General features: G+C 44.8%; 1 protein-coding gene across 1 annotated transcript; it reads left to right on the top strand.

Moving 5' to 3' along the window:
- Window positions 1-494: 494 nt before the first annotated feature.
- On the top strand, window positions 495-3,526 carry LOC9659023 (4-coumarate--CoA ligase). Its single transcript, XM_024660443.1, has 7 exons — window positions 495-2,199; window positions 2,273-2,471; window positions 2,532-2,677; window positions 2,751-2,818; window positions 2,912-3,014; window positions 3,142-3,279; window positions 3,336-3,526. The coding sequence occupies exons 1-6, from the start codon at window positions 1,054-1,056 to the stop codon at window positions 3,250-3,252; spliced, it is 1,773 nt and encodes a 590-aa protein (XP_024516211.1). The 5' UTR covers window positions 495-1,053; the 3' UTR covers window positions 3,253-3,279; window positions 3,336-3,526.
- Window positions 3,527-15,770: the final 12,244 nt, after the last annotated feature.

Below are 15,770 nucleotides of genomic sequence, written 5' to 3'. Positions count from 1 at the left end.
ACGTACTTGCAGCAACTGACTTCAACGCCAAGATGCCCGGTCCGCGGAAGGAAAATTCCGCAGAAAACAAAACACTCAAAGTCCAAACAGATCAAACCATCTGAACACGAGTTCGGAGTTTGGTAGCCTCCCGAAGACTTTTTCTCTTTGTTCAAACTCTCCCTCCTGTTGCCCCTGCTGCTGCCACGAAGAATTTTTCTTCAGCTCTTCAGCCTATTGTTGAACTTGTCATCATTTGCGTTGAAATCATCAAAACTAGAGAAAAAGAAAGGGCGTCAAGCAAAAGAAAAAGAAAAGAAGAAAGCTATATGTCCCCACATTGATACTCTTTTAATCAACCATTCAAAACCTTCGTCACCAAACTGTTTTCTCTCCACACCAACCTCACCTACTGGTCTCAAGAAAAACACAAACTGTAATTCCATTCTCCAAACTTAAAAGATGTAATTCTTCTTAAGTCACAAAATACCGCTTCACGGCAACTGGTGTCGTAGGTGAAATCGTGCGCGTAGCAGCCATTGGAGAGGTGGTCCTGGGGATGGAAAATTTCGGGACCACCTTTCTCGAGCGCCCATCAAAAACCTAAAACAGTTCCACACCTTGTTCTTGGCTCGCTCTCTCTCTCTCTCTCTCTCTCTCTGTGGAGCTTAAAATCCTTTTTCTTTGCGGTTTGATTGATCTTACACTGCTGCTACTGCGCGCTGCTATTGCTTGGTGGTGGTGGTGGCAGTGGGAGCATCTTTTTGTGCGGCTGGAATCGAAGCACGAAGGTGTGTGCAATCGGGAGATCCGAGGAAGACGCTGCCACACTAATCGCTTTTGGAAATTTGGAGAAGGAGGAGCTTGTTTTGGTTCTTTCTTTGTTTCCCTTCTTTTCTTCTTTCTTTGTAGCCAAGCCAGGGGGAAAGCTCTCCAAGATCGTGATCGAGAACACAAAGAAGTTCTAGCATTTGTTCTTCGCTAGTGGGCGATGCTCTATCGACTCCCATTGCCGAATTGATCGATCGATCCAAGAAGAGAAGCAAAAAAGGAGGAGAAGAGAAGCTCGCTCCAATGGCGCCCACAATCGAGACCCAGCAGCAGCAGCAGCAGCAACAGCGAAGCGCCACCACCACCGCCAAGACAATGCCACATTTGTGCAATCCCTCCCCTGAATCGCAAACCCGCGAGTACCTCTACAGATCCAAGCTGCCCGACATCGCCATCGCCCACGACACCCCCCTGGTCGACTACGTCCTGGAGCGCGCGGCGCGCTTCTCGGCCCGTCCGTGCGTCATCGACGGTAAGTCGGGCGCCACCCTCACGTACGGCCAGGTGGCCGTACAATCCGCGCGGCTCTCGGCTTCACTCGCCGCGCGTCACGGCCTCCGCCGCGGCGACGTCGTCATGCTCCTCCTCCCCAACTGCATCGAGTTCGTGCTCGCCTTCCTGGGCATCCTCCGCCGCGGCGCCGTCGCCACCACCGCCAATCCCTTCTACACCGCCCGCGAGGTGTGCGAGCAGGCCCGCGCTTGCAACGCCCGGATCGTCATCACGCTCTCGCCTTACGTCCCCAAGCTCGCGGAGCTCGATCCGGACGTGGTGATCTTCACGATCGATGCTCCACCACCGCCCCAAGATGGAGAAAACTCTCGCCAAGATGGAGAGAACTCGCCAAGGAGAAAGCTGGTCCTTCCATTCTCCACGCTGCTCGAGGAGCCCGAGGTGGAGCCCGAGGTGGAGCCCGAGCCCGAGGTGGTACAGCCGGACGACGTGGCGGCACTCCCCTACTCGAGCGGCACCACCGGATTGCCCAAAGGGGTGATGCTCACGCACCGCGGGCTCGTCACCAGCATCGCCCAGCAGGTGGACGGCGCCAATCCAAACATCTACTGGACGCCCGACGACGTCGTGCTGTGCGTGCTGCCGCTCTTCCACATCTACTGCATGAATTCGGTGTTCCTGTGCTCGCTGCGAGTCGGAGCCACCATTCTCATCATGCCCAAGTTCGAGATCGCGGAGCTCCTGGAGCTCATCCAGCGCCACCGCGTCACCATCGCGCCGTTCGTGCCACCCATCGTTCTCGCCATCGCCAAGAACCCGATCGTGGACAAGTATGATCTTTCCAGCGTCCGGATGGTGCTGTCCGGCGCCGCGCCGCTGGGGAAGGAGCTCGAGGACGCGTTTCGGGCTCGGCTACCTCTGGCGGTACTCGGTCAGGTAGAGTTTTCGAGCTTTGCAGCATTTGCCTAGAATGGGGTTTTTGATTCGTGGAATTTCTTTTTTCTTCCAGGGGTATGGGATGACCGAAGCTGGGCCTGTGATCGCCATGAATCTGGCATTCGCGAAAGAAGTTTTTCCAGTCAAGCCTGGATCTTGCGGAACGATCGTGAGAAACGCCACTGCCAAAGTGGTGGATCCCGAGACTGGAGTGTCACTTCCACACAACCAAGCTGGAGAGATTTGTATCAAAGGAGCCCAGATCATGAAAGGTGGAAAAACTTCTTTTTCTTTGTGATTTTTTTGTGTTCTAACTTTTGATTCACTGGCAGGCTATCTGAATGATCCAGAGGCAACTGCACTGACGATCGACAAGGAGGGCTGGCTTCACACCGGAGATGTCGGATACATCGATGACAATGACGAGGTTTTCCTGGTGGATCGTGTCAAGGAGATCATCAAATTCAAAGGTTTCCAGGTTGGTTCTTTGCCACTTTTGGTGTATTTTGACTTGCAAGTATTCATTTTTCTTACAAGCTCGTATTTTGTAGGTGGCACCGGCTGAGGTTGAAGCGATTCTCACGTCGCATCCGTGCGTTGCTGATGCTGCAGTGATCCCGTAAGTAGCGGAAACTAATCATATAACTCTCCCTCCAGGAATGCTGGAGCTTTCATCGAATCAAGCAACTCAAAATCTAATTTTTTCTTGCAGGAAAAAGGATGAAACCGCCGGAGAACTGCCAGTAGCATTCGTGGTGATTGCAAATGGCTTTCAAGTATCGGAAGTGGAGCTCAAGCTGTTCGTATCACAACAGGCAAGTTTCCAGTCTCTTCTCTTCTCTTCATTCCCATCGCAGCAGTGACCGCAGCAGTGCGGCGTTAAATGAAGCATGACACGCAGCCAGCTCTCTCTTTAAATGCGAACTTACTTCTGCCATACAGGTTGTCTTCTACAAGAAAATCCACAAAGTTTACTTCGTGGACTCCATACCCAAGTCACCGGCAGGAAAAATCCTGAGAAAGGATCTGAGAAGCAAGCTGGAGCTAAACTAAGTTTCCACACACTCACACACACACAAGGTTGGTGCAAAGGAGATTCACTGAAAGTTTAGTGACCAAACTTGTGTGTTCTTCAGGGATAAACATCAATTTTCACACGAGAGCGATAAATGGGAAAGAGAGAAAAAAGAAAAGATCAAAAGAAAATGTACAGCAGATTATTAACGCTTGATGATTGATCCATTCGCCACGCACCTTGAAACGCAAAGTTTTGTTATTTTCAGGACTACAAAAATGGATCAAAAAGAAAAAATCGACCAAAGAGCTATCACTTTCTTTGAGCTAAGTCCAAACGCAAAACAATTCAAGCAGTGCTAAAACGAGGTGTATACGTGGACGGCAGGATTCGAACCTGCGATTTCTAATCGTGCCCCAATAACCACTACGTCTACATTAGCAGCAGTTTAACTTGGTATCTATTCAAGTTTCCTTGCATAACTTCACTGCTGCATAGAATAATAGCCTTAATTTCTTCCATATCACATAATCATGTCCTTCTGGCGAAAATCGTCCGGCTGAGCACTCGAATCGAGCTCTTCCAGTGTGGTGAGATGCCAAGAAAGCTGTTTGTGAATCTGCTGAGGAAGAGTGCCGAGGCCTGGAACGTGATGATCAAGAGCTATGTATGGGAATGGTCTCTTTGATTCCCTGCTACTTTCTTTAGCACCTCCTCTTGGAGTTTGTCCCCCAGCAAAAACCTTAGCAGCGAATTCACCCTTCAATATCCGACTTGGAGGACTCTTCCTCACCAGTTTTACTCGTCGCGTCATCTCTCGATTCTTTCTCGTCTCCTGTCTGAGGTAAGACTATCGTTTTGGTTTCGTTGTCTCCATTCGAGGCCTGACAAACCATGGTGGTGTCTAAGAACAGGCACACCACTGCACTGTTGATTTTGGCGCTGGCTTGCTTCTTGTCAAGTGTGATGGGATGACGTTGACAACTTCCTCATTGCATCCCATACCTGTTGGTGAAAGACCAGAAAAAAAACTCATGAGAAGTGATGATAACCATTACTATCTCTGTGGCTAGCACAAATTTGTCCAGTATACCTCTGGAACAGCAATCACACCGAAGTCTTTCTCCAAACGGTCTGCCAGGAGAGTTCTCGTACCAGGTTAGCATTTGCATAGAATTCTAATTTGTGTTTATTCTTCCAGGGATATGGGATGACTGAAGCTTGGATCTTGTGGAACGATTGTGAGAAATGCCACTGCGAAAGTGATAGATCCTGAGACCAGTGTGTCACTTGTACCAAAGGAGTCCGGATCTGGAAAACATTGATCTCTGTTTCAATTTTTCTCAATGTTTTGTGTTCTGCTATCTTGAACATTCCTGAGGTAATTGTACTGGCGAGTAACAAGGCATCTTTGCTTCACGAAAATCGGAAGGTTATTGTGGTCCATTCAGAATGTAAATCAGACCGCACATTGCATGCGCCACATGTAAGCTCCCATTGGTCTGCAGAGCATATTCCGGTAAATGTTTAATTTTTATAATATATTCTTTCTGAAATATACCAATCATAGCTATTCATCCAATCCATTCAAGGTGGCACTGTCTTTGTGTAATTTCTATTTACAATACAGTTTTCACCTATTCATGGATGGTAATGAATATGTGATTGCATATATTACATTATACATGTGTGGATTTATTTTTTGTTTTGATATATATGCAAAAATATTATGCACACAATCACTTTTTAATTGCTACATAAACAATTGAAACATTATACATGGGCATGACACCTTTACCATGCAAGACTACTACATCATTGTCATTTTAAAAAACACAAAGTCACTGTCCACTGAAAATCTATAATATACAGAATTAGGGTTAATAGCACAGTGGTGAGGAGGAAGCAATGAGCTATTGTTGAGTGTGATGTGCTGATTAGTAAAGATAGTAGTGAGTTGCTTCGCTTTATTAGGGTGCTAGAGCAATGTTTATTTGAGATTGTAAGGCAGCTGATTGAGAGGGATGAGATCCCTGGATTGGAAGGGAGACAATGGGCATTTCTTGGACCACACCAGCTTGTTTATGAAGAGAAACATACTTGTAATGAGAATGATGTATAAGTTAGAATTTAAGTTGCACCAATTTTTGTCAATCCAATTGATTTAACATTTGAATCAAGGGAATTAACACAGTCTAGTGAGACATTTAACAATATACAAGTAGACATTGGTATGAACCCCCCTAAACTAGCCACCAAAGGACCAATTTAATGCTTGGACAAGATCTTATAGGAAAGCTTTGGTGAAGATCAAAAAGCTAGGGCAAAAATACAAGTGTGAGCTGATTTCATTTAACAAAGACAATAAAGTGCAATTCCATCTTTTATCACGAATATGGTATTGCATAGAGGAAATGACTAAGTGACACTTGCTATAATTTTGTAGCTAGACATCTTCTTGGTAGGCAACATGATGAGAACTATAAGAAAAGATTGGCTAAAGAGAAGTCATATCAAGTAGAAAATGATCTAATTCCTGTGGAAGAACTTCAGCAGCTAGTGCTTCAAAAACAAGATATAAAAGAAATGGTAGAGGTAGAGATCTTAAAAATTATAAATCCATTTGAGGAAGAAAGTGGTGTCAAATTTTTGCATTATGCTACTTCAATCTGAGGATTCACATACAAGAATTTTTGTTTGGAATGTGAAACTTGTGGCAAAGTTTTACATTTGTTCCTGGCAACTCATTTAATCTCAAATGGCCATAAAGTTGTAGTTGATAAAAATATCAAACAACCATGCCATTTGATGACGGCTTCATTTTTTAGGTTTGTTTGATAAACTAGAGGAGGAGGAGTCTCCACCAGGGCAGCCGCAAGTAGAGCCTAGTACTCCCATGGCTACAAGATCTCAGCAAAAAGCTGATCCACTTATTCTTGGCAAGGACTATCACACACAATGGGAGAGTTAGCTATTTATTACAAGTAGCTCACGATGCTCAAGACTCTGGCTGTCAGTGATGGAGTAGCTTCCTCCTGAACCATGCACAGTTTGTGCAGCTCTCCAATCACTAGAAGCAGGACAAGGAGTACAACTCTTTGATACGTAACAATGTTTAGGAGCTTGTTTCTCTCCCACCAGGCAGGAAAATCATCAGTTCCAAGTGGATATTCAAGTGCAAATTGGATGCCAGTGGAGTGGTGACGAGCTCACTTTGTAGTGAGAGGATTTAGTCAAGTACTTGGCATGGATTTTTTTGAGACTTTTTTGCCAGTGGCTAAAATGCCTTTTATAAGAATTAATCTTTGTCTTGGAGCATATTGGGATCTAGAAGTCTGTTAGCTTGATATCAAGACAGCGTTTTTATATAGCTGTAGCACATGTGATCATAGGATGAGATTTGGATATACTATCACCGTGGATCCTTGGAACCTTGGGGGATAAATGGGGATAAAATAGCCACTAAGGGCTCTCTCATCAAGCAATTGCCCCTTTTCCAGTTGGCTTAAGGGGAGAGAGATAAGGTGCGCTACAGTTGGTATCAGAGAAAATGGCACGGGTTCGATTCCCATTGATTAGTGGCTACTTAAAAGTATAATATACCCTTGAGCAAGGTATATTCCTACCCCTAAATTTGAAATCGTACATATTGGCCATCCATGCGTACGTCCTTCCTCTTGTGTGGAGTATCAGAATAAACTTTTCTTTGATTGAACTGAAGGCAGTGCGAAAGCAAGCTTGAGGTTTAGTCAAGATGAGGCTGGAAAGAGAGTCGTCAGGGACGAAGGATCAAATACGTAAATTATTTTCTCTTCTTAGAGAGATGATTTGCAACGAGGTGTGACTCATTGCTTGTGTTTACATTATGCAATCAAGAGTCCCTACCTTGATGCATGTTGGAGATGGTGGTCTTACAAGTGGTGAGTTATGGGATGGATAGTGGTGAAACACTAAACCATTTTGTCTAGGCTCGCTATTGGAAGACTTGGGTTGCAATGCTTAATTCTTTTCCGGGGAACCTTGTTATTGCTCCTTGAGTAGCTTGGTGTTGGAATAATTTTGAGATTGGTCGGAAAGAGAATGGCATAAGCTTGTCTGTGTTGTGAACAAAAGTTAGTGGTGTTGGGTGTCGTAAATCTCTATTGGTGGAGTGTGGCATTTATGTTGCATTTTGTCGAATCGAGTTGGCATTTAATACTCACATAAACATTTGAAGTAATGACATAAGCCTTGCTCATTGCGTTACTCTATTGATGATCAAGTCATTGTGATACTTATATCATATCCATGTGATAAAGAGTAATGCGTTTACGAAGTTGCTTGGGTAAATGATGATCAACCCCAAAGTGGTTGATGGAGAAGCTAGTCTACTTGCACGAAGTAGCATTGTAGTAGCTTTGACTGGATTCTCTATAGTGGTCCATTATGCTAAGCTTAAGTTGGTACCTTGTTTCCTTGAGTTTGCCCATTAGGTGTTGGAAAAGGGTTGTAGCATTCATTTGCTATAGCTTGTTGGTTGATCCGTTAGCACTTGGAGTAGATTGTTGGATGGAGAAGATGTGTAGTTGAGGCATTAACATTGCTAGCACTTGTGTTAGTGGAAGTGGCATTGTTATTTCAAGTGATGAGGAATTTTCCTTAGAGCTTGATTTTCCATGTCATTTTTCTTGTTAGTGTTTTGGCTTCACATTGGATCTTGAAGGTGGTTGAAAAAGAGTGTTAGTGCAATGTGGATATCCGATGATGTGGTCTTTGTGATCAAGCCTTGGATGCTCATTTTGCACTTTGCGGATGTCAGTGTTGGATGTCGGTTATATGGGCAAAGATGTTCAATGCTTAAGCATATTATGGGTCATGAGAATTTGTGTTGAGGTGAATCTATGTGAAGTTGTTAGTAGGAGGAAGTTGGTTGAGTCTTGAAAGTTTGCATTCCTGGACTGAGAGTTATTCTTTCTCTAGGATTGGAAAATTTTCCACAAATTTTCTTAGACTTCCCCAATGGCTGATCTGTTGATCACTTTGCCAAAAACTATTCCATTTTTCGTAAGCCAGTATAAACTAGTGAAGGGGTTGGAGTTGACTTCGGTTGGCTTAGATCTTAGTAAGTAGTTTGTATGATGCGGCCCGAAAGGGATGCTAACTTTTGGGGCTAAAGCAATTGAGTTAGATAGAGTCTGGAGTTGGTGTAGAAAAGTGGCTGTTGCGCTTTTCTAAGAAAGGTGACCCTTGTGCCTTTCTTTTGTAGCGTTGTGCTTGGTGACAGTTTACACCTTGCATTACGTTAGACTCTATGAGAGTAGTGAGCTCTCACTGATCTTGACTTGGTCTTGGTGGCCCTGCACCTTGGCTGAGGATGGTGATGTCCAACTTAGTTGTTTGAGGTTGAGATGTTGGTACCCGTACTATAGCTTTGTCTATGAGGAGGTTGTGTACCGATATGAGTCCATCTCATGGTCTTCACTTTAGTTTCGACTGAGTGTTGATCACATAGCTAGCCTCTTCAAGGCATGCTCAGAGCTATTGACTAAATGCATTAGTGAGCTTATTGCGGTTGAGTTGGATTCGAGTGGTCATTTAGTTTGTGCTTGTCTATGAACTTTTATCTCGTACTTGGGGTATTATGTTCATGTTGGACAAGTATGTAACTCGATGACATGAGTTAGTGTTTGGGTCTTGTGAAGGCAAGTTGAAGGGTGATTGTTAGTTGCTTTGCGACTAGTGATTACTTGTAGACTTTGTCAAAAAGACTGTTGATACTTGCTTTGCTCGATGATGATTTAGCAGTGATGGGCTTGCTTTACCGGATGGTGTTGCGGAGGATCATGTCGTTAGGCTTACATGGGTTTTCCATGTTGGCATGTCGACTCTATCTTTGTTTATATCATTTGGTTGCATTTAGTTCATAGTGTTGGATTTCATGGAGTCTTGGATGTGGTGATTCACTCCTTGAGGAAGTGTTATCTGTAGCTGAGTATTGTTGAAGGATTAGTCTCGGATACTGAATTAAGTATCTTCGACCTTGGTTAGCTTAGTTGTTAGAGAGTTTTGAGTGGTGATTCACTCTTGCTTTCTTCTAGCTTTGTTATAGTGTTAATGGCATTGAAATGATGCCTTGTCATTGATATTATTGATGTTGGGATTCAAGTGAGATGAGATGTCTATCCTTATGATTGATATTGAGTTTCATTAGTCTCAATAGAGATAGTGTTGATGATTTGGTTGTAGCTTTGTGTTATTAGCATTCGTGCATTTGCTAATTAGCAACTGTATTGACGTTCAAATAAACTAAGTGGCAAGTTGGGTTAGTTGTGTTCTAGACAAGATTGTTTAGTAGAGGTTGAGTTCTGGCTTTTCCTTGAAAAGTGATTCAGTCATGGACTATGCTAACTCTACAAGTGGAAGAGTTAGTGATCGATATTGGAAAGTTTGAATCCTTATTGGGTTTGAGTTGGAATATATCGATCATTGGTGATTCTTCTTGTGCTTGTTATGAAGTGAGTTACGTCTTGCTATAGATGGATTCATGGAGGATCGTTTAGTGATCACTTGTCGGGCATAGCTTCGTTATGCTTAGCTTTTGGATTGATGCAGAAATGCTCTTCATTAGCTTTGGCATTATGAAGTTTGGATGGCTTATGGATGTGTTGAAGAAGACATTGTGGGTTGCACCATGATTTCTTCTTTAGCATTGAAGTTTGCTTCTATGAGACTCGTGATCATTATTAGGCAAGACTTAGCTATAAGTTTCTTCAAGCTTTGGTTCTTTGAGTTTTATGCTCATTGTTCCATTGGTTTGAAGTTGTTGGGGAAGGCATTTTGGCTCATTAGCTTTAATGTTGAAGTTGGCTTTTGCATCTAGCAATCATTGGTGATGATTGACTATCATCTAGGAAAGTTGATTATCCTTGTCGAAGGTTTTACTTGATTATCGTTGATCTAAAATGATTTGCCATTGTTCGGGATGGTGGATTCTTTCTTCAATGATGATTATGCATCTCTCTATTGATAGGATGATTGATGATCTTTTATGGTGGTTAGTTGTTCTCTTTGATGGTTTGTGGCTTTTCGCAATAACACATGTTCTTTGTGATTTGCTCTGGATTGGTCTCTTGGGTTTGAGACATCAGTAGGATGTTGCTGACACTTGCTTAGGCAACTTGAGTTCCTTGGTATTATTGGTTGGGATCTATTCAGATTGGCTTTTGTGATAGTTGGCAGGAATGAGTGTTTGTTGGTCTTACCGCATTCATTCTCTTCTGTTGATTGTTGCTCAAGTTAGTTTTGATAGATTTGGATGTTATTTCCTTTGGGTGATACATTCGCGAGCATTTTGCTTGTCAGTCAATGATACTTTGTGTTCTTTGAGTTATCTTTCGTAAGTTGTTTGGCATTCTATCTGCAATCTTTGATAGTTAAGTTTGGTTATTAAGTTTTCTTGATGATACACTTGCTATTGAATTTTGTTGGATGGTCATTCCTATGTTTTCCAATGATAGTGATCTTGGTGGTTCTTATACTATAATACTAGTTTATCGGATGATAACTTACTTGGAATACTTTTGTGTTCTAATCTAAGCTTTATTCACTGATAATTAAGTCTCTAAGATATCATTGTCTCTAACTTTGATATTGTCCATCTATTGATCTTTGAGTTTGGGCCAGTATAGGCAGACTGGCTTTGGCACTTCGTGTGCATGTTGAAATCTCTAGTCATGGGGTAGCTATTGTCGACTGGTCACATAACCCGCCTCTCTGTCGATGTTCCTTATTCTGTGAAAGGGCGTGACCGTGTAAACAACTCTAACTGCCTGTTTACAGTAGTCTATCTAAACCTTACCGACGGGTTTGGTTTCTTTGCTTAGGAGGGTTGGGGCCTCTGGCTTCTCTCTCTATGTCCCTGCGGGCAGGGGCATATCACACTTTTGTAAGCTGGGTGACTCCCAGAGCAGCAAGGGTGGCTGACTCCGTTGGTCATTTTCCTTGTCAGCGACGGCTGGAAGGTGTCTGAGCTGGTAGCGCATCCGCGTTAGACAAAGAGGTTCCCCCTAACTCATTTAAGTTGGTGCATTTCTCACATAGTGTGAGTACCGTGAACTTTTTCGAGAGTTGTTTCCTTGGCGGTATTCTAGACTCGAGTATGCATCAACGAGGACGTCGATCTTCCCTAGGGGGGGAGAGTGTCGCGCATGTGACTTCGGGTATCGAAAGTTACCTGTCGACTAGTCCTTACGGACACTCTTACCTTACTGCCACGATGGCAGGAGGTCAGTATTGCTGGACCCTTTATCAGTCCCTCTTGTGCTAGTGGAGTTAACTGGGCATTTCGAGTGTACTTAGACCGGACGAGCATAAGGACGGAATTCCTACGTGTTATTAGCTAAGCATACTTAGCCCGGTAAGGAGTTCCCGTCTCGTTATGTCTTGCACTGGCTAGTGACAAGAACCCTCGCGTATTGAGATTAATCCCTCAATATCGCTACATGATAGTTTACCGTGTCTGCCAAACACCCTCGCTATCATGCCCTTTGTGTTAGTCTCATTTCGGTCCCAAATGCTATTTATGGAAAGTGTCCAGATTTGCTCATTTGGCATATCTACGGAATGTAGAGATCGGCCTGAACACAATGGTGTTTGTCCCATGTCCAAATTCGCAATCTAAGGACATTCCATATTTAGTAAGTTTCGAGTTTGTCCCAGAGACTAACTCCTGATACTAAGGGAGGCTTGGGGTGAAAGCCCAAAGCGTGTGTTCCTTAAGGGGGGGGGGCTATGGGGGGTTCCAAATGTATAGTAGGGATAGTGGGTAGGTCGGGCATGGCCGACCAACCTGAGGCATAGTCTAGCTCCCGTTTACGTGCCTGTCCTTGTTCTGCGTCCGGCTTGGGTCTAAGCCCAAGTTCCATTCCATGAGTACCCATATCCTCGCGTTAGGCCACCGGTATGCCGAAATAGCGCCAGACTCTGTTTGGCTTCGTTTTGCGTGCTGGTCCTGGCATTGGGATGCTGGTTGCTCTAGGACTGTTCCAAGTCGCTCCGGGCCCCTGTCCCTTCGCTCCTTGGGCTATATGCTCGGGAGTTGCTCTGTGGTCCGGTTTCATCACTCCTTGGCGTCACGCTTGGGAGTTTGGCACCGTTCCTTCGTTCAGTGGCCCAAGGCCCTGAACCTCGGGTTCCTATGGACACGTGGCACGGACACGTGGTATGTGACACATGGCATCTGTCACGTGGCACAAAGAGGGTTTAGGTTCCGCTTCGTGGTGTTATCCTATGGTAAATCACCATAGGATAAAGGGTCAAAACCACGTGCGCTACAGTTGGTATCAGAGCAAATGGCACGGGTTCGATTCCCATTGATTAGTGGCTACTTAAAAGTATAATATACCCTTGAGCAAGGTATATTCTTACCCCTAAATTTGAAATCGTATATATTGGCCATCCATGCGTACGTCCTTCCTCTTGTGTGGAGTATCCACGGACGAAGGTATCCATCGTGGGACTGCGGTACGGGTGGATGACTAGTTGCCTCACATGGAATAGCTGGTCTACACAATGGAAGGATTGGTAGATTGAGTGCGGAAATGGAGGTGCTAGTTCCCCTTGGCTCAGTAGGGGTTGTTAGTCAATAGTCAATGAGGACATTGACATCTCTGAAGGGGGGGGTGAGTGTAGCACATGTGATCATGGGATGAGATTTAGATATACTATCACCGTAGATCCTTGGAACCTTGAGGGATAAATGGGGATAAAATAGCCACTAAGGGCTCTCTCATCAAGCAATTGCCCCTTTTCCAGTTGGCTTAAGGGGAGAGAGATAAGGTGCGCTACAATAGCAAGCTTAAGGAGGAAGTCTATATTTCTCAGGTCCATTGGCTTTATAAGAAGATGCAATATGTATATTTTTAGTTCTAGAGATGTGTTTTCTATTCTAGTTCTATATGTTGACGATAATATTGTGCCAACAATCATCAGCTATTTGCATAACAGGTTTTATCCCAATTCAAGATTTCAGCAATTGGATGTCTTTTTTATTGCCTTGGGATCCAGGTGCTTTAGGACAGAGAAGCGGCAGTCATCAAGCTCTCTCAAGCACATTATTTCTTGTAAATGGCAAAGAGGGATTTCCAATCAAGTCACTAAGGCTTGGCACTTGAGTGCCTCAAGTGTTTGGTGAATTGCTTTTTCATTTGTCCGCATAACAATTTCTTGGAAGTGCTTATCCACCATATTATCAAGAAGGTTTGCAACTCTTTTGGCTCTAGGGTGTTTGTCAAATTCTCTATCACAAACATTGCTAGATTACCCAACTTATGCTAGTGGTGGGCCAATGAAGAATAAAGGTGGAAGTGGCACCAATGGTTGTAGCAATGGTAAAGGTGGTGGTGGTGGCAATGGTGGTAATAGGGGTGGTTGTAGTGCACCTTATCTCTCTCCCCTTAAGCCAACTAGAAAAAGGGCAATTGCTTGATGAGAGAGTCCTTAATGGCTATTTAATCCCTATTTATCCCCCAAGGTTCCAAGGATCCACGGTGACAACTTATCTCTCTCCCTTTAAGCCAACTGGAAAAGGGGCAATTGCTTGATGAGAGAGTCTTTAGTGGCTATTTTATCCCCATTTATCCCCCAAGGTTCCAAGGATCCACGGTGACAATATATCTAAATCTCATCTTATGATCACATGTGCTACACTCAGCCCCCTTTCACCCCCCCCCTTTCAGAGATGTCAATGTCCTTATTAACTATTAACTAATAACCCCTATTAAGCCAAGGGGAATCAGCACCTCCATTTTTGCATTGAATCTACCAATCCTTCCATTGTGTAGATCAGCTATTCCATGTGAGTCAATTAGTCATCCACCTGTACTGCAATCCCACGGTGGATACCTTCGTCCATGGATACTCCACATAAGAGGAAGGACAAACACATGGATGCCCAATACGTATGATTTCAAATTTAGGGATAGGAATATATCTTGCTCAAGGGTATATTATATTTTTAAGTAGCCACTAATCAATGGGAATCAAACCCGTGCCATTTCCTCCGATACCAACTATAACACACCTTATCTCTCTCCCTTTAAACCAACTGGAAAATGTGAGACACAAAATCCCTAGGCCCCAAAGTGGAGCCGAAAGGGTGCCATGTGGTAGTGGCCGAAGTGAAAGCCAAACGAGCGTAACACATTTCGACTAAAAGCTCCAACTTGAAAGGTTGAGAGCGGGAGTGGAACTCCCAACAAAAGGCTTGAGGAACAATCACGAAGCGAGCAATAAGCAAGACTCCAAAAAAGGACCCAAAAGGACCAACACATGACACGTGGAAGTGTCTGAGATGGACCCGAGTTGGAGACCGAGACAGAGTCCAAGATGGAGTCCGAGATGGAGTCCGAGATGGAGTCCGAAGTGGAGTCCGAGATGGAGTCCGAGATGGACCGAGACGGAGTCCGAGATGGACCGAGACGGAGTCCAAGATGGAGTCTGAGATGGACCCGAGATGGAATCCGAGATGGAGTTCGAGAAGGACCCGAGATGGAGTCCGAGGTCGAGACCGAGACCGGGACTGAGACCGCGACCGCGACCGAGACCGAGACTGAGATCGAGACCAAGGCGGAGGCCGAGACCGAGTCTGAGTCCGAATCCGAGTCTGAGTCTGAGTCCGAGTCCGAGTCTAAGAGGGTGAAAGCCCAAAGCATTTATCTCCCCTAGTTCCCCCGGGAGATCGACCGGCCGATGCTCCCAGTCCAAGTGTGGGTGGCACTACCTACTTGGATACCAGGCGTGGCTCAACAGAACTTGGCTCTAAGCCCATGGCTAGAGCACCCAAAGGCGGAAGGTGGGGAGAGTACCTAGGTGGCTCGCGTAAGGCCACGGTGTTCCAAAGTGTTGTCCCCAAGTCCCAGATTGTGGAAAGGAAAAGGAGTAGTCCTTTGGTGTGGTGGCCAAAGATACAGTCACGTGGTGAGGAAGTCCCAGAGGACCATGGGACTTGCCTCAATCCAATGGCAGTGTTGGCAAACTCGGCCAAAGGCAAAAAGGGACTTGGTGGGGACTGACATAGGGATACTGGGGAAGGCTATTCCCTTTGTCGGTGGGCATCCTAAGGATGCTAAGGAGTGGATCTGGGATGACCACTCACGGATGGTTGGCCTAGTCTTGGAGAGACAAGACTGTGTTGCAAGTGGTATTGGACTACCAATGCAGCAAAGGTGATTGGGCATGGCCTTAGCGTAACAGGCTGCTATGTCGGTGGTACCTTTGAGTGTCAGTCATGGGATCGGACACGTGGAGCACTTGGACCAGGTGCAAGGGTTGAGTGGCATGGATGCCATTCTTGGGGCTAGCAAGTCCCAAGTCCTGAATTGGACTTATGGAGGTTGTGAATGAGACTCCTCCAAGTGGTCGGAGGTGTGGTTAAGTGACTAAAGTAGAATGGAAAATTTAGTCGCTTACAGAAAAGGGGCAATTACTTGACGAGAGAGCCCTTAGTAGCTATTTTATCCCTATTTATCCCCCAAGGTTCCAAGGATCCACAGTGACAATATATCCAACTCTCATCCCA

Source organism: Selaginella moellendorffii, unplaced genomic scaffold (genome assembly GCF_000143415.4).
Source record: "Selaginella moellendorffii unplaced genomic scaffold, v1.0 SELMOscaffold_74, whole genome shotgun sequence".
In the NCBI taxonomy this organism is placed as follows: domain Eukaryota; kingdom Viridiplantae; phylum Streptophyta; class Lycopodiopsida; order Selaginellales; family Selaginellaceae; genus Selaginella; species Selaginella moellendorffii.
Note: the sequence above shows the minus strand (reverse complement) of the source record. Positions and strands in the feature narration are given on the sequence as shown.